Source organism: Drosophila bipectinata, chromosome 4 (assembly GCF_030179905.1).
Source record: "Drosophila bipectinata strain 14024-0381.07 chromosome 4, DbipHiC1v2, whole genome shotgun sequence".
Classification (NCBI taxonomy): domain Eukaryota; kingdom Metazoa; phylum Arthropoda; class Insecta; order Diptera; family Drosophilidae; genus Drosophila; species Drosophila bipectinata.
This window is the reverse complement of record NC_091740.1, coordinates 11010988-11037721: the sequence shown is the minus strand read 5'-3', so window position 1 is coordinate 11037721 and position 26734 is coordinate 11010988. Positions and strand designations below refer to the sequence as shown.

Genomic DNA, 26734 nt, shown 5'->3' with positions numbered 1-26734 from the left:
TTCTCAGGAGAAAACAATCCAGGAAACGCTGAGCCAGGGGACACCTCCCTCCTCCCGAGCCAATTCGAATACCTTCTAAGTCTTAGCAAAGATTATAAGTACAGTAGAATCCGGCTATATAGACTCCGCTTATAGCGGCCGTCCGCTTATTGCGACGAAAACTCGATGGTTTACTTTGTCCCCATACAAACTTATATGAAAGGAACTCCGCTTACAACGTTTTAACTTTTAGCATAAGCCGCTTATACCGACGAAATTTTTCGCAATTCAACTGGATATTGTGAAGTTCCGAAAAAAATATGTACAGCAAATTACATTAAACGACGCTGTTATAAATATATGTATTTATAGGTGATCGGCACCCTTGCCTGTGTGCGTAGCAGCGACACAGAGATTCTTACACTCTCACTACTCTCTGTAATTTCTAAGTAAGTTTTTCTCTGTAAGTTGCGAGGTGAGGTTGCTACGTGCAGGGTCCCCCTAGTCCTTATCCTTTTCCTTTTCCGAAGCCTCTCAAGGCCTGTCATTGTTCAAATTTACAGTTTTTCTATCACGTTAGTAACGCTGCTGCAAGATAGTCAAAGTGCAATATTGAATTAAATTTTATTAAATTTTTTGGTTTTGATTAAAAAATTGATTTGTTTTATTTTAGAAACCTATTACGAACATGGCAACCATATAATAATGAACAAAATTACTTTTTTTGCTCCTTTTGGTTATAGCGTCGTCCGGATATAAAGACGGTCCCTTGAAAGTCGATATAACCGGATTCTACAGTACATAGATATACATCTCATATACATATACATTTTTCGCGAGACAACGAATGAGGAATAGCCGAGTGGTAGAGTGCTTGGCTGATGTGCAAAGTAAAACGAGTTCAAGCCAGGCTCGGGACATCCAATTTTTTTTTAATTTTTAACCTATTTTTATTATATTTTTATTCAATTAATGTGTTTTTCTAAATTTATCATCCAAAAAAAAAAAATAAAAAATTCGTAGTGGAACCCGCTGTAAAAATGTATATAAGTGCGGGTCTTTGGCATTTTAGCAGGCCGCTCTCAAATGTTTTCATTTTTACAGCGGGTTCCACGACGGGAAAAATGAAAACATTTGACAGCGGGTTCCACGACAAACGGATGGCAGATGAGATAGGCAAAGAGAGAATTCTATTTTTAGATCGTAACATCTTTGGAACGATGAAACTTTGAAACGATCAAGAGCAATGTTAGAGCAAAGAGATCAGGAATATCTTCTTCCTTACTCTTCAGCTCCTGACTTTTTGCGTAAAGCAATTGAAATCGAATTTTGTATACGCTGCATTTCGTAAAATTAATACATGTATAAAACTTTAGGAACTACAGCGCAACGACGGTCGTAAAATCGGATTTTAGATCTGGCTTTTTTTGCATAGGTGGTATTTCCTTTAAATATTTCTCCGCAAGAAATAGTTGGCAAGGAATGTTCCTCTGCGTCTTCTTCAAGCGCTAAGCTGGTTGTCGACGGCCTTCACCCGGTGCCAATGCAATGCGCTGAATTGCAGTATAATTATTTTCCAACAATGTTTCATGGCATCCGGGATTTAAATTTGCTTCGAGCTCCGCATCATTTTGGGATAGGTGTTGCTGCTGAGGAAGTTGTTGCTGAAGAAAAGCTGCGGATCCTTTCAACATCCGCCATAATTTCATTTCGAAATTGTGTTATAGGAAAAGCAGGGTTCCTATAAACAACAATATAGGATGTATCGAGATATTTGACGGCAATTGATTGGTATGTAGTTCTTGAGCTTAAAGACTTATTTGTCTCAAACAAGAAAACTACATTTTCGGCAATATTTTGCTTGGCATAAATTATAATTCCATTTTTGCCAATACCATTCAATCGATTGCTATTAATTCTTCTTATAATGTCGAAACCTTGTAAAGAAAAGTCTTCGCTGGGAAGAGTCCAACCTATAATTAAAGTATCGAGAGCACGTCACTGGATCGGATCGAATTAACCGAGAATTTTCGGAGCTGGATTGAGCTGGCGCTTCTTTCTCGTTTATAGCCCTATTGTCCGATAGATAGGTAGGGAAACGATAACTAAAAGATCATTCCACTTAGTTTCAGCAAAGATTATAAAGTACATAGATGGGACATCTCATACAAAGAAAAATTTTCTTTGGCGGGTTCCAGCAGTGGAACCCGCTGGAACAAGCGGGTAAATTTATAATCCAATAAAAAAAAAACACAAAAATGTAAAATCACCTTTACATCGCCTCAGTTCGTAGTGGAACCCGCTGTAAAAATGTCTATAAGTGCGGGTTCTACGGCATTTTGGCAGGCCGCGTCGCGGAACCCGCTCTCAAATGTTTTAATTTTTTCCGTCGTGGAACCCGCTGTAATAATGAAAACATTTGAGAGCGGGTTCCATGACAAACGGCTGGCAGATGAAAGAGGGAAAGAGAGAATTCTATTTTAGATCATCTTTAGAACATCAAAGATCATTTTAGAACATCTTTGGAACGATGAAAGTTTGAAACGTTGTAATCGAACCAATGTAAGAGTAAAGAGATCAGAAATATCTTGTACTATCCTTACTCGTCAGCTCTGTTTTTGGTATGGATTCTAGCGCCTCCTTTAACACCAATTTTAAGTATTATAAAATCAACTTCGAGTGTAGCCTAGATGGATAGTGTGCGCTCCTTATTCTTGGGGTCCTGAGGTCGCTTTCATTAGTGAGCGGTTGTTTCAATTTTGAGAGTGTTTTAGTTTTATGATTATTTTTATATTTACTTTTATTTTTTTTATTAATTTTATTTTTATTTTTACTTTTCATATTTACTTTATTATTATTATTTTTAACTGCAAAATGCCGACAGGACTCCCTTGAAATTTTATTAATAAAACAATTTTACAATTGTAAAATAAAAGAAAAAAAAATTACAGTAAAAGAAAAAAAAAATAATAATTAAAAAGAAAGAAAAAGTTCAAAGTCCTTGCTAGGATTTGAACACAGAAATTATACATAGAGTAACTACTCTATGCATTACGCTACCACCCTGTCTCGATCTCCAGCGATTTAAAATACTATTTGTTCCACTAACTACCACATCGGCGCATTGAAATCAGAAACGAGAAATTGAAATTGAAATATGGAAGCAAAAACATTTTTACACCGTCGTGCGAGCAGTCACACATACATACAAAGGCTCACATTTTTGTTGACGGATACATGTAAAGAGTTCTAAATATAAAATCGTATGCATGTGCGTGCCCCCCTCACCATCAAGGTCGACGAAAAAAGTTGACCGTTTTGGGCCCTGATGTCCCATCTATGTATGTACTTCATAATCTTTGGTATTAGGAATCTCAGTTGGGCGATAAACAGTTTTAAACCCTTTAAGTCGTCAGGCCCAGATGGCATCTCCCCGGCACAACTAACCAAAGCCGAACTGCTCTCATAAGAACTTCAGACCGATAAGCCTGTCGTCCTTCCTCCTCTAGACATTGGGGAAACTTATCAGCCCCCACATTCATCTTACCATTAACCCAGATGACATTTCGGTATCACAGCACGCGTAAAGCAAGGGCCGATCCATGGAGACGGCTCTGCACGAGATCACTACGTTCGTCGAAAAGCCTATTCTGAGATTCGTCAGAAGAGCCCGTTTGGAGGAGTTTGGCTTATTATTGTCTTCAAGGTATGTATTACATTACAAAATTAGCGGTCTATAAATGTGTAGGTCATAAAACGTAGGGGAAATTAAGTGCATTAACAAACCGCTTTAGCGTACACCCGTCGTTCGTTGAGTAGAACATACTGTATTCACCCCTATTCAGTCTAACTCTTTTACTAGTCGGAAGTGTGAAACATAATGCGTCCAAAATGTGTAATATGAACTGATATTACCTGCTATCTTTCATACTATGGTACTTTTTAGGCACAATGTCAGAAGCAAAAAGGGATATTGTTTTAGTATGGCACTGAGAAGTCATCCAAACCAAGGTATTTTTTGTCATGGAAAACTTTGTCTTTGGTACTGGAAGAGCACATCGAGATTGGCAAAAAATTGCGAAATTTTTCTAGAAGGCTTATAGTAAAATAAAAATACTTTGGAGGAAATTCGGATTTTTTCAGAAACAAAAACACAGGAATGGGTAGATACGCCGCTTGTATTAATTGAAAGATCAAAAATATTCTACGACACGCCCACAAAAAAGGTATTTCGGAAAAATGCAAGTCAAATAATTTTCAGGTGTTAATGAAGATGTACGACATTTGTTACATTCTAGCTGCAGCTTGTATAATGGTGAAAAACGCATTGCTTCACAGTTGGTGACAATGCTAAACTCCGACGAAGAGTTAAGCGCAAGATAATGAAAACTTTGACTACTTCACAGCATTGACTACAGAAGCCGCCAAAGGACACAACTCCGATATATATCCATACTACGATAAACTACGTTGGGCGAAAAAAATGCCCATCCCAGTGTCATCGAGGTCACTGAGCATTTTGCTGAAGCAGCACTACAAAGCTAGGATTGCTAAGATTATTAAAAGGAAGTTTTCCAACCCATATTGAAAATAATAATAGCACCCAATTAACTACTTCATACAACTGGGACTGTGATGGCAGCAGCGGCCCTTCTATATACAGCCAAAAATTTCTCCATGTTACCATTGACAGTGCAGAAAGGACCGACAGTTTTATACACATCCTTCTTCAACTCGATATTGTCGACCCTGTCAGGTCAAGCAGCAGCACGGCGTTTAATGTTTATGTTTAAATAATGTTTAAATAATGTTTATGTAATGTTTAGTGTAATTATTAGTGTAATGTTTATTTATTAGGGTTAAGTTTGTACAAAGGCTTGTTGATCGCAAGCCGACTCTTTCTCGGCCGCTCGACTCAACAAGCTTTCCATAGAGAGTTTTAGCTCGGCAATGTCTAGGTCGGGCCGCCCTCTCCACTTTCGAGATCTTTAGCTCGAGGTGACTTGTCGGGCCGCCCTCTCTCTGTATTTACTTGAGTCCCTGCATGCACCATAGCTGGTCTATCTGCGGATCATCCGGCTTGATCTGCATGCAGAAATAAATATTTATAACGTTCAATTTAAATACAAAATCGTCTTTATTTACGGCATTGAAAACGCTCAATGACCAAACAGACCCATTTAGATACTTTGCGAGAAAGAATTGGTAGACTTGGCTCGCAGAGAAAGTGAAAATATTAAATACCAAGTATCAAATATCTTACCAACATTAGTTAGTAGCTTACTATTGTCGACATATTAAGATACATTTCGAGAAAGAATCGGCAAATTTGACTCGCAGAGAAAGTAAAAATATTAAAAGCCAAATGTCAAATATATTTGGCTATTTTTCAAACCAACAATAGTGAGTAGCTTTAGAATTGATCACCAATTTCATATGACCATGCTTGATGACAAAACGTTTAGTGGCATATCGGAATCCTCTTCGCAAATCTGTAGCGCAATTCATAAAAATATAAACGATCTGAATTTGGTAAAAATCTTTTCTATGAATATTAATATGACCTATTTAAATACAGCTTATCAAGTCTCCACGCCTTGATTAGGTTTTTCGAGTGTGTTTTGCACATTTCATATAGAATTCCTTTACAAAAGTGGCAACATAAAAAAAAACTTCAGCAGAAGATGAGAGAAGAAATGCATTTGCTGGTAGATATACCAATTGCTACTATCAGTACAAACAACAGAAGCACTGCAAAGAGGTTTTTCGAACAACCAAATCTGGCTCATTCGGATCTTTCGCTTTGGAAGCTGCCGAATTATTTTTGAAAGCGTATCCCTTGTTTTACATTCTGTACACAGAACTTTAATTCATGAAGCATGATGTCCGGGAAAGCTCTTGAAGCCAGAAACAACGACTTCCGCGACAGCAATACGAGACAAAATTGGAGGAAAAATGCCCTCGAAGAGATCTTAAATGCTTTATTAGTTTCTTCCGACCTTTGGATATCTTCATTGTCAAATGGGTATCCAATTTCTTCTCCAAAAACTTTTATAATAAAGCATCCGGAGAATAAAAAAAAAAGGTAAATAAACATTATGGACATATTTTTGTTTTTAAAATATTCTATGATTTTTCTCTGCGCAGTAAAAAAACTGACCTAAGATCTCAATTTTAGTTTAGAAGTTACTAATTTAATGCCGTTAGGGAGATCAATACGTCCACTTTGCGTGGCGGCAAGGAGTAAAGGGTTTCTCTAATATTTCATCTTATATAGAGCCTAAACCACCTGGTAATCCTACTGACGTTTATCCTTTTTTTTTTAGTATCACGCTACACTCTCGTTGGCGGGATCTTTACCATGCCTTTTCGGTCCTCTCGGCCACGGACCACTGCTCAACTGCCGCACGGACCCGATGGTCTTCCAGGGATTGCTACGTTCCGCTTAGTCCTTCACTCTTTGCTCCTCCAATCTCGTTCACCCAGCCACGCTGCCCCTTTAAAGAATGTAACTTTCCAGGGCGTTCCACTGCGTCTCGGCTTTCCTTTTCTGAATGAATTAATTTTGTGAAAAAAGTGATAAAAAGAAAAACAATGAGAGCTATTCAATGCTAGAATAGCCAAATCACTGTGAAACGGAGAAAATGTGGTAAATTCAATACCAAATTGGCTTAAAACTCTATTGGATTCATACTGAAATTCACACTGAGTAAACAAAATCACACAAAATGTTTAACGAGATTGATTTATCTCACACTTTTGAAAATAACAAAACAAAGGTGGCTGCTAAATATTCAAAAAATGCGAAAAAACGAGAATGAAAAGAATGGTCGTGCCTCATCAACGTTATAATTTCGAATGTATTTCTCTCTAATCTTAAGACTAATTTATCTATTGCGGCGAAGCGGGGCAAATTCGCACCAGAGCTAATATGAGCTTTCGCTCCGCCCTAAGCTATAATAGAGTAAATTTAAAAACTAACAACTACAAAATACAGTTCAACTATAAACTATAATTGAAATTTTCGACAACTTCAATATAATAGCAATGCAATTAACATACTGGACCCTGCGTGTTAGCTCGTTATTTCGTTTTTCGTTAATTCAAAAGTTCAATTGGATATTTAAATAGTTCCTTTTCATATTTAAGAAAGCTTTTCTAGCAATAATTCTTATACAAAAGAATCACTACGGTTCCTCATCTATGCTTTCTATGGTGAAAACTTGTTCCTCCCAAATTTCTGAAATATGTATCTTAGTGAATAATTTTCTTTTCTAAAGTTTGGGCTGTTAAGAGAGGGAAAAGTATAGCTAAAGAAAGAGCTTCCAAGAAATTTGAACGTGCTCAAACTGTCGGCAGCGCTGTAGCAAAATTTTCGAACATATCACGCCTGCTATGGAAAAGAAGAGTTGCACACCACTGAATTAGAGTAAACATTAAAATTTTATAAATTAATAAGGTGTCGCAAATGTAATAGAAATGAAAATTGATCTTCTCGATTCTTCTACATATGTTTTTTACATAATTCTGAACTGAATCTGCAAGTCTCAATGTATAATAACTTCCTTTGCAAATAAAATAAAAAAAACGAAATGTGGCATACAGTGATTAATGTTATGATTTATTCTTCAATTTTATTGTTTTTTTTTTTTTAATGTGATAGAATGACATAAACAAATGTGATAATCAAGTGTAAATACTGTATTAGAGAATCTTTAATACATTTAAAACAATACTTAATAATCCAAATTATCGATTAGTCATCGATTTATTATTCGCCATATTGTAAATGTTTGTTGCGCAGAGAAAATTTAAGACGTCACAATAATAATTCTTTAGTGCTAGTAAAAAATCGAAAAATAAATACATTTGAAAAGTATGTGTATGTGAACCCTATACCCTTAGAAATTTTAAATTGGTATTTTAAAAGAAAAGAAGCAATACATTTCTCTAGTTAAAAAGCTCAAGTCAATTATCTTGAAAGTCTTTAAGCATACATACATAATTATAATTAAACTAGTTGAAATGTTATTATGTGGTATGGATTTTATATGATTTAAAATAAATGAATGCAGACAAACAGCAAAATCGTTCGTTACATATCCAGAACATTTAACTGATGTGATTATATATATAACAAGTGTTACATTGTATACATACGCAATGTTTAATAAGTATGTATGTATTACAGTTTAGAAGCGAAGTCGGTATGTTTATATGTATGCAAATACATTTTATGTTTTGGGAAGCATTTATATCTTATTTAAATATTTACAACAAAAAAAATAATGGTTTTTCAATTTAATTTTGTTTTACCCTCTTTTTAACTAAACAATTTCATAGCCCTGAAAATCAGTAATTCAATTTTTTGTTATAACTGTTGTTTAGCCAACCAATAACACCGACCTGGTAAATTTTCTTATTACAAAGACGGACGTTGTTTATATTCAATGTTTATTCTTGGTTAATAAATGACTAATCAGCACGACGAGAAAAAATGTTAGTTATCTTCTCCGTTTTTAGGAATTTACCTAGCTCACTTTAAGTAAGGTGTTTAATTTTTGGAAAAAAAAAAATACTTTTTGACCCCATTAAGTATTAACAATGTGTCGACATATATCTGCGAAAATACCGTATGTAACTTTTTACAGAAGTGGAGATTTTAATGCTTCGTTTTTATAAAATACATATTTATAATAAAATATATTATATAATATTTTTATAAAATAGGAAAATAATAGTAAAACGACATTATTTTATTAAAGAGTCAGATTCGATTCTATTTTTCCATTAGATTCTTTTGGGGAGTTTAATTTGTACACCCTTGTATGGTAAAAAAAACACAAATTAATTGTCCAGATGTTTGTTATTCATCGAAGAAATAAACTAATTCAGTGGTCCGAAGGGCCCTATTCCACGGGCATAGGAAATTTTTCTGCCCGAGCTCTGCCGCACACACACAGTATAAACCAGTCGTCGGCAGGGCCTAATTCCAGGGGCATAGGAAATTTCTCTCCCCGAGCTCTGCCGCTCACAAAAAAAGTTTTAATTTTTCAGTAGAAAATGTTTGGAAAAAGAAAACAAGAAAAAAATAAACCTTTATTATACCCTTGCAGAGGGTATTATAATTTTGTCCAAAAGTGTGCAACGCAGTGAAGGAGACATCTCCGACCCTATAAAGTATATATATTCTTGATCAGGATCACCTCCTGAGTTGATATGAGCATGTCCGTCTGTCCGTCTGTCTGTCCGTCTGTCCGTCTGTCTGTCTGTTTCTACGCGAACTAGTCTCTCAGTTTTGAAGCTATCGTCTTGAAACTTTGCACACACCCTTCTTTCCTTTGCACGCAGTATATAAGTCGGAACGGCCCGGATCGGCCGACTATATCCTATAGCTGCCATATAACTTTGCTATAACATCCTATAGCTGATTGATCGGAAATGGTATAACTTTGGTGTTTTTAAAGTTAGAGAGTTCAAATTTTACAAGAGCGCTATCTTTGGCAAACTAATAGGACATGCCAAATTTCGTAAGGATCGGCCAACTATATCCTATAGCTGCCATATAACTGAACGATCGGAAATGACCCAACTTTCGTTTTTTTGAAGATAGAAAGCTGGAACTTGATACAAATTCTATTTTTGGTCAGTTGATCCAACCTACCAAATTTCATTAGGATCGGCCGACTATATCCTATAGCAGCCATATACCTGAACGATCGGAAATGGTATTTGGTAGAAATATCAATTCGTATTTTTGAAGATAGAAGCTTGGGACATTTTTTTAGATTTTTTATTTTAGTTAATTGTTTTTAACTGCAAGGGTATATCAACTTCGGCTCCGCCCAAAGTTAGCTTTCCTTTCTTGTTTTTTTTTAAATTTTGAAATAATTGACGTGAAATTTTGCACACCCTTCTTTCCTTTGCATGCAGTGTGTAAGTCGGAATGGGATCGACCGACTATATCCTATAGCTGTCATATAACTGATTGATCAGAAATCCCATAACTTTTGGTTTTTTAGAGTTGAAAGATTGGAACTTACTACAGATTCTGTTGTTGAACAATTGATCTGACCCATCAACTTCCATTAGGATCGGTCGACCATATCTTATAGCTTTTATATAACTGAGGCAGTCGGAGATAAGCCAATTTTGGTATTTTTAAAGAAAGAAGCTTGAGACTTTTTTAAATTGTTAATGGTTTAATAATGAAATTCTCATAAAGCCAACGTTATCCGATATTTTCGATTTGTATACAATCTTTACTGCAGATTGGAGATGGGAACTGAAGATTGAATAAGCTCCGATAGATTTACACTGTACGCGTTGTCGCATTGCCAGACAAAAGCTTATGTAAGGCCAGAAGGTGGTTATACCCGGTATTCGTAGTCACTAACCATACAGCATATAGACAACCCATTCCATACAACGAAAATGGACGCAAAAATTTCTTGCCACAGGCTTCAGCAGGCCCCAGAGCGAGTTCTTACTCTCTTTCTTACGCTCATCGTTCGTTCATCTTACGCTCATGTTTTCATTGAATGCTTTGTTTCTCAGTCTCTGACAGGAGCGCGTTGAAGAAGGTTGGTCTGCGATTGGATTGATCTTTGTATGTATGCGGGTCACAGATTCACATACACTGGTGCATGTGTGGGTGCGATTTCGTTTCGAAGCCAGCGCACAAAATTTTGATTTTTCTAACTTTTCAGGCTGTCTACCCTAACAAAATTCGGGTATTCGTTATTTGGTGAAATGACAAAAGAAATTATATGAAAATTTTAATATAATTTAATATCCTTTAACATTTTAAATCCTTTCTTTGGACGAAAATTTTTCTTAAACATCTGGACAAAGACTTCAAGGGTAAAATAATAAGTTAATCCCTCTACAAAGCTAAAAATGGCTTAATGATGCAATTATAAAAGGTGGATCAAATGTTGATATACACTTGAAGCTACGAACTATGGTTCAGACAACCCGTTTATGTAGCAAAAATCAATTTTTTAAACTTTGGAAATTAATAAAGTTATCCATTTTGAGAAACTGTAAAGCAAATCAGATGTTACAGTCTTTAAATTGATTAAAAACCGCATTACACCATGATACATAAGATAGATTCAAAAACTATGTTTTGTGTCCTTATCTTAGAAATCAAATGTGATATGCCTACAATTTGTGTTTAAAATTTAGACTAATTTAGAAATACAGGTTTACAGGTAAAAATTTAGAAATACAGGTTTACAGGTTTACAGCTACAGGTTTAATTTAGTGTAGATTTCTAATGTTTATGAAGAGATATAAGACGAGTTTAACCTAGTCCAACCATAAGATATGGTTCATGTTGTAGGGTTTTTTTTATTATTTTTGGATGCATACTGACTGAAAGTGGTATTTAATCACTTAAAAAAAATAATAAAATAAAAAGCTTGCTTTGAGATGAAAAATACTAGTTTTTTGACTCATAGTTGTCAAATTGTCATTTGTACCATTCCAAAAAAAAGAAATTAAAGAAAAAAAATTAAGAAAAAAGAAAAGCAAAACAGAAATTAGGGTTTTAGGTTTTACTTTAAGGGGTTATATACCTTTTTTATTTTCAATAAATCGAAAATTTTTTTTATTGCTTTATCTTAAAGAACAACACCCTAAGAACATTTTTCCAAAAATGTAATTCGATTTGGTGTTTTAAGAGTTAGAAAGTTTAAATTTTACATGAGAGCTATTTTTGGCAAAATAATACGACATGCCAAATTTCATAAGGGTATAAAATGAAATAATACATAATACATGTATGTAAAATAAAGAAGGAATAATCTCTGACCCCATTAAGAATATCCGCAAGGATCCGAAAGGATCTCTGATCAGAACGAACAATTGTTAAATTGTTATTAAATAAATAATTAATTAAATAGTAAAATTTAAAATAGTAAACAATTTTAAATAGTAAAAGATATTTCTGATCTCTTTACTCTCACATTGGTTCGATTACAATGTTACAACTTAAATTGTTCTATTTTACAGAAAAAATTTCATTACGAGCATTTGAAAACAAATTTAAAGTAAATCGGTTCAGTAGTTTTCCGCCAATCCATATCCATAAGAAATGGTATCATTTTTGACACATATCAATATTGTCTCGTTAATTCTGAATAAAACGAGACCTTGGAAGTTGTACCGAAAAAATTGCGTCAAAGTCCAAAAAACACGACAAAAATTCAAAAATGTCAGTTTCTTGCGTAAAAATTTTATACTTTTTGTTGAAATAAATTAAAGATCTATTTTTTTTCAAAAGCTCCAACATTTAACTATGGAAAAACGAAAAAAATTTTAAAATCGGTTTAAAATTACGCGTTTAGGAATTTTTAAGAGCAAAAAAGTCCCGAAAAACCGTTTTTTCCAAATAAATCAAGATTTTGAGAGTGTTTGAAAAATTTCAAACATGGTTTTATACTATACTCGACCTAATAAACAATTCCTACTAGGTCTCTTCAAAAGTTCCAAATCACTGTCGCATATCGTAATATTATGATATTCTCATAGGGATCGGCCAACTATATCCGATTTTTGAGATATATGTATATCCGGTTTTAACGTGTAGATGCTGAGAATTGTTTATTTGTTTTCTTCATTCATAACAGGGCAGCAAGGGGTAACTGTGATACAGTCGGTAACGACTCATACACTCCAAGCAGTAATAAGCATTTTAAATTCTTAGTAAATTAATAGTTGTACAATTCATAATCAAATCTTAATTCTATGTTCTCACTTTTCGTCCGCTTCCCTCGAGTGTCAAATAGAAAAGAAAGCTTAGGCAAATGGTTAACGGCTGACTTAACAGAGATTCAACACCCTCTTAAACTATTGGTTCTGCAACTTCGGCGTTGCCTGATGCCGCGGGAGCGGTTTTACTATCTATCGTAGCAGGTTACATCGTCTATTTGTAGTTTGAGGTGTTGAAGCTGCTCTGGCGATTGATGCTGCTGAGCCGCATTTGGTGTTTGGTATGCTGAGTGCAGAAATTAACTTTTTGAGGCAGGGGTAGCCAGTCCTGATTTTAAAGCGCTTGCATACGTCATATTTTTGTCAGAGTTTATGGGTCCTAGTGAGGATCTGGCTGCAGTCGAGAAGAGAAGAAAATGATCCAATTGTATTATATATTGAATTAAATATTATTATTTACTATTGGCCGTGTAATTCCGTTGAATTGCGTTGTTATACCCTTGTAGAGGGTATTATAATTTTGGTCAAAAATGTGCAACGCAGTGAAGGAGACATCTCCGACCCTATAAAGTATATATATTCTTGATCAGGATCACCTCCAGAGTTGATATAAGCATGTCCGTCTGTCTGTTTCTACGCAAACTAGTCTCTCAGTTTTAAAGCTATCGACTTGAAACTTTGCACACACCCTTCTTTTCTTTGCACGCAGTATATAAGTAGGAACGACCGAAATCGGCCGACTCTATCCTATAGCTGCCATATAACTGATTGATTGGAAATTGTATAACTTTGGTGTTTTTGGAGTTCGAGCGTTCGAATTGTACGAATGCTATTTATGGCAAAATAATACGACATGCCAAATTTCATGAGGATCGGCCGACTATATCTTATAGCTGCCATATAACTGAAAAATCGGAAATGACCGTGTTTTTGAAGATAGAAAGCTGGAACTTGGTACAGATTCTATTTTTTGTCAGTTAATCCGACTTTTTGTCGGATTTATTATATTATATTCTCATTAGGATCGGCCAACTATATCCGATGTTTGCGACATATATCCGGTTTTAACTGCAAGGGTATATCAACTTCGGCTCCGCCCGAAGTTAGCTTTCCTCTCTTGTTTTACTTCGACTTGGTACGCATACATTTAAAAAATTATATGTACTAAAAACATTGATAGTCAACGCCGATCATTCGTTATATGGTACAATTTGATCAATTTCTTCTCTTAGGTAAAACGCGGAAACTGTGGGTGATGGAACCTATGTTTGTTCTGGACATTGGTTTAGTGGAGCCTAATGGTTTTGAAGCAGTTAAAATTATGCGTGGAGAACAATAAATTGAGAATGGTCGGCTTGTGTTATTATAATTATTTGTGTATGTATTGTACCTTTTTCTTAATTGTGAATTTGTTTTTTTCATTAGGTAACTCAATACATTTTTTAAATTTTTATTGTTTTGAAGAATGATGGAAACTAATATTTTAAAAGTTTAATATTCGTGCATCAGAGGAACCGGAGGTTCCTTTGAAAATGGAGGAACTATGTTTGGTCGAGAAAGGTAAGTGACTTTGACTTTGTTTTTTCTAAAATAATTTTTTGTACTTTTTAGCCAAACAGTTTGACATTGTCTATGAGTTAAAGGAATATCAAGTGAATGTTAATGCAACGCCAATGCATAGTTCTGTTTCAAGACCCACTACAGTATTAAAAAAGAGGAAAACATCTCTTATTTATATAACCAAAATTTTCGCTCTTCGAGGCAAATCAAACAATAGTTGGTGCAAGCATCGATTTCGGACGGCTTTTTTTATTTTTTTCAATATGCGAAATATGCTTCAAAACCAAGGTCGGCTGGGATTTTACATATTTTTGCTCTTTATTGCGTTTCACCACATTTCCTTATCGCAGTCGCAATACCTTGAAAATGATAATTTACTGGGTAACAGAACATATTTCCAAACAAAATTAAATGGACAAGTCAATAGCACCAAAACTGAAAAGGACTATATGGAAAAGTATAGCAAGTTTGAAAACAGTGTAGCCGCTGTGTTGATAAAAGTTGCTTATGGCACTACATCTACAACAAAACGAAGTATCCCTGAAAATAATTATGGATTAAGTCTTACCACCGTTGCCACACCGTTTTTGACAACTCAAAGGTAAGCAAATAAAAAAGTTTTAAAAATAAATTTAATAACAACAAGAAAGGCCTTTTTTATTAACGGTCGAAAAGACCGTTTATTGAGAATGTACTGTTGAAGTTTCAAATAAAAATATCAAATAATGAAAGATACAGCCCATAATCGAGAGCGTGCCTACACCGAATAGTATGAGTTACTCGGTAGCGTCTAAACTTTAAACGCGTTTTTCTCGGAATGACATTTTTGTGTGCGGCGCAGGTGATTTACAAAATTCTATGGTACCGATTTAGCTAAAAATTTGGATATGTTGTTCTAAAAAGTAACTCTTCTGTCCCGTACTATAATCATTTATTTTTAATGATTAGTTTTTTTTTATAATTAATTTAAGATACTTTTTTATACTCTTGCAGAGGGTATTATAATTTTGTCCAAAAGTGTGCAACGCAGTGAAGGAGACATCTCCGACCCTATAAAGTATATATATTCTTGATCAGGATCACCTCCTGAGTTGATATGAGCATGTCCGTCTGTTCGTCTGTCTGTCCGTTTCTACGCGAACTAGTCTCTCAGTTTTAAAGCTATCGACTTGAAACTTTGCACACACCCTTCTTTTCTTTGCACGAAGTATATAAGTCGGAACGGCCGGGATCGGCCGACTATATCCTATAGCTGCCATATAACTGATTGATCGGAAATGGTATAACTTTGGATTTTTTTTTGTAATTAATTGGTTTTATTATGACGTAATCATAAGGATCGGCCAACTATATCCGATGTTTGCGATATATATCCGGTTTTAGCTGCAAGGGTATATCAACTTCGGCTCCGCCCGAAGTTAGCTTTGCTTTCTTGTTTTAATTTAAAAAATTTTATTTTTTGTGAATTTGGCATTTTGTTGTTAATTGAAAATATGAAAATATTTTATTCTAGTACGGGTCAGAGCCATAAGCTTACAAAACAATAATCTTTTCTAATTTTTTCATTAGGATGGGCCGTCTATATCCTATAGCTGCCATATAACTGAACGATCGGAAATGGTTGTGTAGGGGGGCGTTGCTTTTTGGTAGAAATACCAATTTTGGTATTTTTGAAGATAGAAGTTTGGGACTTTTTTTTTAGATATTTCATTGTAATTAATTGGTTTTATGATGTAATCATAAGGATCGGCCAACTATACCCGATGTTTGCGATATATATCTGGTTTTAACTGCAAGGGTATATCAACTTTGGCTGCGCCCGAAGTTAGCTTTGCTTTCTTGTTTTTTATTAAGGATTTTCTGGAATTTTTTTGGCCAAATGAAAAAGCCAATCAAAAATTTGTAAATGAGGTTTTACTATATTATATTTAAAGTACAAAATACATTTTTTTTTTAATAACACGAAAACAAAATGGCGGCTCTGCAGCCTTTATTCGTAGGCCCTATTTTTTTTTAAAGGGGGTCCATGGCCGAACACCTAACGTCCTTAACTTTTGATCTAGAACAAAAAATCAAGTTTGGTTAGTTTCTGTACATCAATGGCTATCGACACACGTATGATTTTTTCGATATATGGATTTTTTGCAAAATGGTGAGTGATTGAAAAAAATTTTCATTTTTTACGAACAAAAAACGTCACAAAATTGTTGATAAAAAAAAAGTAAGCAATATAAAAAAAATCCTACGTGTGTCTGAGTATACTGTCAAAATTTTAGATCGATAGGTTAAGAGTTGTTCAAGTTATGTGTTCGGCCAACTCAAAAAAAGCGGTTTCGAGAAAAACGCGTTTAAAGTTTTAAGGGGTTATATACAGTTGTACCGCGCAAAAATATGGATTTTTATGGATTTTTTTTTGACACCATAGAAAATATTTATGAAAAATGTTTTACCGACATTGTTTAGTACATGTTTCTGGGTACTTAATTAAATTTTTTCATAAAAAAATATTACATAACAAAAATGTTATAGCCGAATTCCCGAATCGTCTTTTTTCGATGGTGTCTTGCGGTGGACATGATTTCTCGAAAACAGTTCATCCGAAATCCAAAATTCAAAAAAGTTTAGTTAGTATATTGTATTGTCTAGTCCGTGAACGAGAGATTTTTAAAAATTTTGATTTAAAAAAAAATGGCGACGTTTTTAACAAAAAATGTACTTTTTCAAGGTATACGATTTTCGTTTTTTGTGCTTTAAAAAAGGAGTTTTCAAAAAAATTTAAAATCCCTCGTTCACGGACTAGCTAATATCATAATAAATAAGTGGTCAAAATTTGGTGTTGATCGGATAAGTAGTTTTTTAGTAATCGTGTTTACCGCAAAGGTAATTTCCCAAAAAAAAGATTCTGAGATAATCGCGTTTAAGGGGTTATATACAGTTGTGATATATGAAAAAATCGATTTTTTTTTTATTGCATATTCTTTAAGTATATTCTATTGGGAATACTCTCACAAGTTTTATATGCAGATAGTGCGCTATAAATAGCTACAGCTTAGGTTCTAATGCTCCGATCGTTATGAATTTTAGTGAGAGTTTTCCCAATAGAATATACTTAAAGAATATGCAATAAAAAAAAATCGATTTTTTCATATGTATATCACAACTGAATATAACCCCTTAAGTACTGTGGGATATATCTGTGAGGCATCGCCGCAGAAATTTCGACACTTTGGTCGGACTCTATCTTTTGATATGTTATGTTTAAGACCCTAAAAAATTTTTTAAGCGAAAAAAAAATTTTTCGATTTTTTCAAAATTCTACTCAGATGTCCCCCCTTAAAAAAATTTTTTTTGAAATAACCTCCAAAAAGTAGGCCGGAACGTGAGACTACATCCTTAAATTGGAAATAATGGATCAAGTTGTCCGATCGTTATGAGAATTTCATTACAAAATCAATTTCATTGATTTCAAAATCAATTACAAATCGAAAAAACCCATTTTTGGTAATATCCAATCGTTATATGGAAGCTATAGTTGTCCGATCTTTTTGAATTTTGGGAAATAGGATTAGTTGGTCACATAATAGAATATTTATGGTACTCGAAGGTTGGTACTCGTACAAATAAAAATAGAATAAAGAATGCCGATCCCGGTCGTTCTGACTTACATACTTCGTGCAAAGGAATGAAGGGTGTGTGCAAAGATTCATGTCGATATCTTGAAAGCTTTTTTTTTTATCTTTTAATTTTGTTTCAGAATGTGAAATTTGTAGAACGCAGAGAAGGAGACATCTCCGACCCTACAAAGTATTAGGTTGTTTGGTAATGACATACCGGTTTCTTTATTGGTTTTTGACGACGATTTTAACATTTAACATTGTCCGATTTAAGTGCTGTATGTGCCTCTACCTTCGATGATTTTCTGTCATTTTGATGGTTACTTGTATATGCCTCTCCTAAAGAAGTCCTTGTCCCTACTGGCAAAAAACTCGGAGAGCCAATTTTCACAGGACTCTCTTGTGGCCAACTTCTGACTACCAAGCGCGTTCGCCATGGACAGAAATAGGTGGTAGTCACTTGGTTTTAGATCCAGACTATATGGTGGATGCAAAAGAACCTCCCATCCGAACTCCCGGAGCTTCTGGCGCTTCACCAAAGATGTATGAGGCCTGGTGTTGTCATGATGGAACACATCGCCCTTACGATTCACCATGGCTGGCCGCTTCTGTTCAAGTGCAATCTTCAATCGCTCCAGTTGTTCACAGTAGAGGTCCGAATTGTTGGATTGGCCATAGGGCACACTTCATAATGGATAATTTCTCTGATATCCCACCATACACTCAGCAACACCTTCTGAGCCGTCAGTCCTGGCTTTGCCACCGTTTGAGACGACTCACCGTGCTTCGACCAGGATCTTTTACGCTTTATGTTGCGATATGTGATCCATTTTTCATCCCCAGTGTCTAACCGATCCAGAAATGAGTCGAGTTTATTACGCTGCAACAAAGATTCGCAGATTGATACACGGTTGAAAAGGTTTTTTTTGGGATAACTCATGAGGCACCCATACATCGAGCTTTTTTGTTAGATTTTTCGACTTTAACTGCCTATGGACGGTTTCCGTGCTTAGTTGCAGCTCCTCTGCGATGGTTCTAATAGTCACATGACGATCTCGATCCACTATTTCCATGATTTTATCCGTATCAACGGTCACTGGTCGTCCGGAAGGCTTGGGTGTTTCGGTATCCAAATTGCCACTTCGGAATCGCCTAAACCACTGTTTGGCGGTTTGAATCGAAAGTTTGTTATCTCATAAGACCACAATAATCTGTCTGCGAGATTCTGCAGCAGTTTTCCCCTGTGCGAAATAAAATTTCAAAATTGCCCGAATTTCTGCGTTTGTGAACTCCATTTTAATCGATTGTAATTTTTTTAACGTGAAAGCTCATGTAAACATGTAAACTGTAAACTGTCTGTCGGTTTCTTCTTTCCTTTGCAAGCAGTATATGAGTCGGAACGGCCGAGATCGGCCGACTAGGGACTTTTGGGACTTTTTTTTATTTTAGATATTTTATTGTATTTAATGGGTTTTATTATGATATTCTCATAAGGATCGACCAACGTTATCCGATTTTGGCAATATATATCCGGTTGTAACTGCAAGAGTACGTCAACTTCGGCTACGCCCGAAGTTAGCTTTCCTTTTTTGTTTTCTATTCTGTTTTGTTCTGGTTGAACCAAGACCATTTTGTCGCGTTCAGTGCAGCAATAGGTCTTTTGCGTCTGTTTTGCAGAATAAATATATTAATAGCGATCGTGAATTAAGTGTGTGAAGATCGTTTGCATTGGGTTTTTTGGGTCAATCGCACTTTACCACTGCTCATTGAAGGAGCAACATACGAAGAGCTCAATGACAGCAAGAGTCGTTGACTTATATAGTCGTTGACCTGCTTTTGCACTAAATGTGAATTTTGCGTTAGTGTGGTAGGAGCGCGAGTTATTATATCGAGTTGAAGTTAAAAGCATTTTTTTAATTATTAAACTTCTTGTTAAAAATTTTTTTTTTTTTTAATGACTGAAAGTGTCCAAGGGGCCAAATCTTAAGCTTCCGAGGAATAAGCTCTAACGTTGGAGTTATTAGGTCCTCTTTCGAGGATTTCCTACCAAATTTTGAGAAAGCCAGAACTCTTGCCAGGATCAGGAAAGAAAAAGAAGACCAACTACCACGAGGATCGAATCCTTTTACGATTAAGCATGACTGATCGTTTCAAGTAAGTTTTACGAGTCGAAAGGAGTCAAAAAAAGCACTCCAACCGTTCTAAGGAACATTGAGAAGAGGACTTCATGGTCGGCGAACAGCGAAAAACCCAGTCTTGACTGCAAAAATGTTCCAGAAAAGGCTACAGTTGGTCAAAATGCACGAATCTTGGACAGTACATGATTGGCGGAACGTCATTTTTTCTAACGACACTAAAATAATCCATTTGGCTTACAATAGTGTGAGCTACGTGCGCCCCAAATGCGACAAACCCTTTAAAAATAATTGCTTACGGCGAACGGCCAGGCAAGGAGCATGTCAAATGGTCCGGGGATGCTTTTCTTACTATGGCGTTGGTGATTTGGCATTAATTGATGGAACTGTGAATGCCGAAAAGTTCCAAGGTGTTCTTAATCGTCGCCTTCTACCCTCTTTAGAAGGAGCATCTTTCTTATGCCCCAAACATAATCTTTCAGGACGACTCAGGTCCTTGTTATCGTGAAAAAAGGGATATATATTTCTTTAAGGATTTGTTTAAAAGATAATTAAAGATTTAAATTTCTAGTATTTTTTTTTAAATTTAAGCCTAGTACTGAGTTGACGAAAATCCGCTGTTGAAATTCCGCTAGCGAAATCGCACTTTATTCAGCTACCGAGCTAGTCTGACCAAAAAAATTAAGAAAAAGGGTAATACTGAACAGCTGTTGTTTGTAAACAAAAAACCAATAAGGAAAAATGAATTCAAACCGATTGGATTTTGGTGTTTTCTTTATGTATTTCGCCGCTAAGGAGCTGATTAAGAAAAAGAAAACTGGGTCAAAATCAAAATCAATCACAAATCATTTCAATGCCATTTTATGGCGTTAAAATGCCCCTTGTGGGTCAAATCCCATATTATGGGTTCGCCTTGACCGCACTAATAAATTTCAATTTATCCTCGCGCGCCGAAAATTTTTCGGTCCGACGATTTTTTTCTTTCAAATTTTCGAATATTAATTTCATCGACTTAAAACAAATTTACTCCATAAAGTAAACGCTGGGTGAAAAAAAAACCCCAAAAAAAGAAGTAGTTTCTGCCGGTCCTGGTTTTATTGTCCGCTACTGTATATACTTTATAGGGTCGGAGATGTCTCCTTCACTGCGTTGCACTCTTTTGGACAAAATTATAATACCCTCTGCAAGGGTATAACAATCGGAAATAAAAATGTAATAAAACTCCAATTTTTTTTATATTCTCATAACATTATTATTATTATTTTTTATTTTTTTTTTTGTTTATAGAAAATACCCAATCCTTAGCCTAATATTTTTTTTGTTTTATCAGGTACAATCCTGCACACCAGCAACATGGAGTCAATGGTCGACAAAGAAACTATGAACTAGATTTAGAAAGAGATCATGCATTACCAACTTCTGCCCCCAATGCTGACATACTTAAAAGTAATAACAATCCGACTTACCCAAATCCAAATCGTCATCATTCTCATGAAAGAGATCGACACCGAAATAATTTGCAGTATAATTCTACACCGAATCCGTTAGGTAAGTAAATCGATATTTCAATTATTTGAACTTTTTTGTAACACATTTTATTTTCTTTTTAGTCTCTAACATTATAAAAAAAGCAAATGGAGCGCAACCTCCTACAATACCAATGTATTCAGGAGATGTCCCGTCATATTCTCCACCTTCGAGAACATTTTTCACTCCACCGCTGCCACCTGAATTTAAAAACCCATTTGCTGACAAACCAACATTGCGAGGCTCTAATAATGAAGGACTCTTAACAATTAACAGACGACCGATTCCACCCCCAAGCCTAATGCCCAGTCAAGACAGAATACCCATACGACCTCCAGAATTGTCTGGAAACAGCAACGATCCAATATTAACATCTTCAGAGGATGTCAGTTCTGTCAACGGTGGCTTAAATAATAAAAAATCCTATTCGTTTAACAGTGAATTTGGTACAATGCCAGATATCGACGGATTCGATAAAAAAAAGAACCTTAATACACCAGCACGCGCAAGCAGTGAACAATTGTTAAATCAAACGGTTAAGTCAAGGGGACCAGAGTCCCAATTACAAGATACTCTTGATCCTATTAAAAAGCAGGAAGTTTTGCCTAACATAAGGCGTATTCTAGGATCAACTGGAAACAATGGGGATATACCTGCGGTTCTGTTAAAACAAGTAACCCAGCGACCCATTCTAAGCGTTCGTCAGCCACCATCTTCTCCAAAAGTACTAAGCGAAAACACTTTAAAAAACGATGATCATTTTGATGGTGATCAATCTTCAGGGGCTAGTCAAAATATTAATCAGAGCAAAAATGTACCAGGCCACTTAGACTTTTATGATAAGGCAAACCAAAGCACAGGTACTACGCCATCGGCAGCAGCTGCCATTGGAGATTCGTCAGCTACTTCACTTTCATACGCTACTACAAATGCAGGAGATTTAGAAAAGACCTCAAAAATTAGTAATGAAAAGGAATCGGAGGCGAGCCGTGGAAGCCGAAATCGTGAAGTTTCTGCTGCAGCAGCTGCATCTGCACATACAACATGGACTTGGGCATGGAACATACACATTTATCTGTCGGTTGTGCTATTTACTATCTTATCTGTATATTTGTTTTACAAACTCCTTACATACAATAAGCTCACACATTTATTTACACAATCTTATTTTGTGTGTATCAATCTAACACTTATTGTTATATGTATAATGAGAATATTTTTTCTTTGCTTCGATGCTTATAACATTCATGGTACCTTTAATATATTTTCGGCCGAGCTATTGTTAAACCTCCCGTCAACCTTTTTAACAGTTGCATTTTCTGTGTTGATATTATTCCTGTTTTTAAAATCATTGAATCACAAAAATAATCGATATTCAGCTCTAATAAGACCATTGACTGTCGTTGTGGGCTGCGGCGTTCACGTTGTTCTTTGCGTTACTCTGCATTATGTTGAATCTTATACTTTACGAAACCAAAATTTATACTTTCAACAACAACAGCAGCAGCAATATTTTCGTCGCCAGCAACTATATTATCAACAAAATCAAGGTAATACACCAGGGACGCCTTCCACTCTGGTCAGCTTACCTCAGGCTCCCCGTGTATTGACTCTTATCTGTCAGATAATTTACATATTTATATGCCTCAGTTTAGGGTTCTTGTACTTGTACTTATACCGCATTTTGAAACGCATTCTGCGCAGTAAATCTCAAAACTATATTCATGGCTACCAGAATCTTTCTTACGCCATACACATCACAATTGCAACTGCTTTGTTGTTTGTACTTATGGCAGGTTTACAAATATTTGGGGCTATATGCATCTCAACATCCCGTCAAACTAACATGTTTGATGTCGATTGGCTTCAATGGGGATATCAGTTCTCCTTACGCCTCTTAGAAATTTCTATAATAGCACTTATTTCATGGGTAACTGGACTTAAAACCAATATCGGACACAATTCGCAAAATGTTGCAAACGGTGAAGTTCGCACAACTGGTGCTAATATGTCCGCCATGGGGGCATACGGCCAGGCAGAAAATCCTAGTAACAATGTTATGCGACAGAAAAATATCGCCAACGGAAATGGAAACCACAACTCAAATGTTACAAACTTTTTTTTGCCATGCACATCAAGTTCTAGCCAGGAGCACTTTGAAACCGATTACCCTGCTATTTGTAATACAAATACGAATCTTCATACTTATACAATGCGTACAGGGAAACTTATCTACGACGATAGCTACGCTCTGAATTCCATTGGTTCAGTTCCAGGCACATCTTCGCACGGCTATCAGCTGCAGGAGCCAATGTATCAAAGACCTTATGATACGGGGTCCATTTGTAGTACCATTAACAGCCAGAACATAGGGGAGTATGCGTCTCAAACAACACAAAAATACCACCATAATGATCAAACACATCAAAAGCGTTTTCAAGAAGCAGCAGGTTATATAAGTAAAGACTGTTTGACCGATTCCACCCCAGACCACTATGAGAACCCAAATTTTAATTTACGTTCGAATTCCACTAGTAGCAGCATACAAAGTAAAAGTAATGATCAAAATAAAATCGGTGTACCATCCTTTTCGGCATCAAAATTTTCCCAGCAACAAGTATTACTGGAATGCGATAGCTATTCGGAACCGCTTAAAGAGGAAAACACAAGGTATGAATTCAACACTTTCGAGCGCCCCGTATTTAAAGATAAATGTCTTAAAATTGTTCAATCTAACATAGAATGCAGACAGGAGCGTGACCACCACAATGGGCGAGACCAAAATCTTAACAGAACACTGGAATGTAACAATTTTGAAGGTGACGCTTCCCTACCTGGCCCTGGCGATGGGCGGTGGGCGGTTAGCTATAATTCATTCGACCAAGGAACTTTTAATGGCATAAGAAAGAGTGGCACATCAAGCAGTATTGCTAATAGTGGTAGTGGAATAGCTCTGGTTGGAGTGCCGCACGTCTTAGATTCGCCAATCGTAATAGCTGGCACTAATCACATAACAACTACTTGTGCCCAGACGATATCTACTAAAAATAGAGAGAAAGCCCATTATTATCAAAAAGCTCGTCAAGGTAACGGCAGAACGTGTGGTAATGAGTTTTTTAAAATTAATTCTCGGAAGCAAAACCAACTACATGAACTGCCTTATGATCATGATTCGGAAGAAGATGAGGAGGAAGATGACATAACATCAGAAAGTAATGTTGAGTGTACAAACTTAATAAGTAATGAAAACGGGGATTTATTTACTGCTGAAGTGAATACACAAAATTCTCATTCCGTTAATGGCAAATCTTCAGTGATATGTGTTGCTCCTGCTCGAAACTTTTCCCATGACCCTCTGTCAAATACGTATGTTCACGGACATGGACACCTTAAAAATAATAAACTATGCTCTGAATTGAGCACGATTTCCTCAGCTTCGGTTGCATCTGTCTCTTCCAACTCGTGCGCAACTTCTAGTGCATCAGATAGCATGTTAGTGACAGATCAAGGATTTCTACGTTTTCGATCAATAGAAGATTCAAAAAGCTCTCAAATAGGTTTAGAGGCAAATGATAAAGAGACCTCTCGTCGCCACAAAGGTTGCAGTGCAACCGTGAACGGCATCGATTGCTAAAATTTTAACCCAGAGATACATAGCTTGGCGTGCAAGCAGGCACAAATCATCTTTTTATAAACAGCTACCAAATCAATATTCTTTAAATTGTCCGTTTATGCCAATAACAGTAGGTAAACCCCTCACTTTCTACTATCTACAGATATGTGATATACATAGATATAAAAAACGTAGCGAACTTAAGCTAAATTAAATAATCACATAAACAATTTTTACGATATGCCAGAAAATTTGTACATTGATCCCTCTTAAAATTAACATACACTAAAAAAAATAATTCATTGAAAACACATATTAAATATATACTTACTAAGCGTCTTTAACTAATAATTTATTTAAATAAGTGATATCCAAAACAATTTTCTTACTCCAAATCTACATTACATTATATTGAACATTAAAACAAATATATTACGTCTAAAAACATAAAAAATTTTATACTTCATCTGCCCGCTTGTTTACTTAAAAATATGTTTTCTCTTGTTTAAATATTTAATTTAATATTGTGCAGAGTCTTTGTAGTTGAACAATTTATTATTCTGATAAAAATATTGAAACAAAAATAAGCTATTATTTTTTACAAAAGAAAAAATACATTTTTTTATTAGAACTTATTATTGAAATGAGAAATCGACGATTTAAGGTTTATTAAACCTACTTGTAAATATTCAATACATACAAAAATGAACACCGAAGTACATAATACTGCAAATGCGCTTGCGCTTTGTTTGCTTCGTCTAGGCCACAAAATATACATTTTTAAACAATTTTAGGATTAAGCAAATTCATATGCTTTTAATATGGAATAAACAGCCTGTTAAAATAAAACGTTAATATATAGTACTGATTAGTTAAGGCTTTTGCATTTTCTATTGTTAAAAACATGTATTCTAAAGATAATTACTATTATAAGAGTAAAACTTAAATTAATAATTATATGGTTAAAATTATAATGAAGCATATTTAAGCACCTTATCATCAATCATTAAATGGAGTGTCATGGTTAAAATTCTTTAAATGAATTATAATAAATATATCTATGTATACTCTATTTGTACGTACTACCAACAGTCTTTCTAAATTATTACTCTACTTTGTACACATTGATAGAGACTAGAAGGACACATATTTTCGATGTAACTAATTTTAATACCCTAGCCAGGAAAAATAAAAATTTGAAATATAAACATTTTGTCTTCTTCTTGACGATTTGGTGTAAAGCCGATGGTGCACATTTTTTTTTAAATTGGTCCCTGTCTTTGGAAAAACACCGACAGAAAAAAATCTCCACTAGTAATTTCTGTCGAGCTCTGTTTATTGAGATCATTTTATCTCTCACAAATAAAAAACAAAAATTAATTTTATTGGTGGCTGCTAAATATTAAACGGGAAATTAAAGATGCTGCCTCTTCAACGTTATAATTCGATCTATATATTTTTCTCTAATCTTAAGGGGTTATATACCTTTTTTATTTTCAAAAAATCGAAAATTTTTTTATTGCTTTATCTTAAAGAACAACTTCTTGAGAACATTCAGAACATTTTTTAGAGATTGGAGCAGTAGAAAA

General features: G+C 35.2%; 1 protein-coding gene across 6 annotated transcripts; it reads left to right on the top strand.

Annotated features, from left to right (window-relative positions):
• Nucleotides 1–7745: 7745 nt before the first annotated feature.
• On the top strand, nucleotides 7746–26353 carry LOC108120614 (uncharacterized). Of its 6 annotated transcripts, XM_070282302.1 has the most exons (6): nucleotides 7756–7855; nucleotides 14122–14256; nucleotides 14308–14857; nucleotides 21336–21553; nucleotides 21616–24202; nucleotides 24274–24434. In XM_070282302.1, exons 2-6 carry the CDS (start codon nucleotides 14229–14231, stop codon nucleotides 24290–24292), a joined length of 3402 nt encoding a protein of 1133 aa, XP_070138403.1. In that variant the 5' UTR covers nucleotides 7756–7855; nucleotides 14122–14228; the 3' UTR covers nucleotides 24293–24434. The 6 variants fall into 6 exon arrangements, with proteins under 6 accessions (XP_043069252.1, XP_070138403.1, XP_043069248.1 ...); XM_043213317.2 differs by having other exon boundaries at nucleotides 7746–7855; nucleotides 14161–14256; nucleotides 21616–26353; XM_043213313.2 differs by having other exon boundaries at nucleotides 21616–26353.
• The last annotated feature ends 381 nt before the right edge of the window (nucleotides 26354–26734 follow it).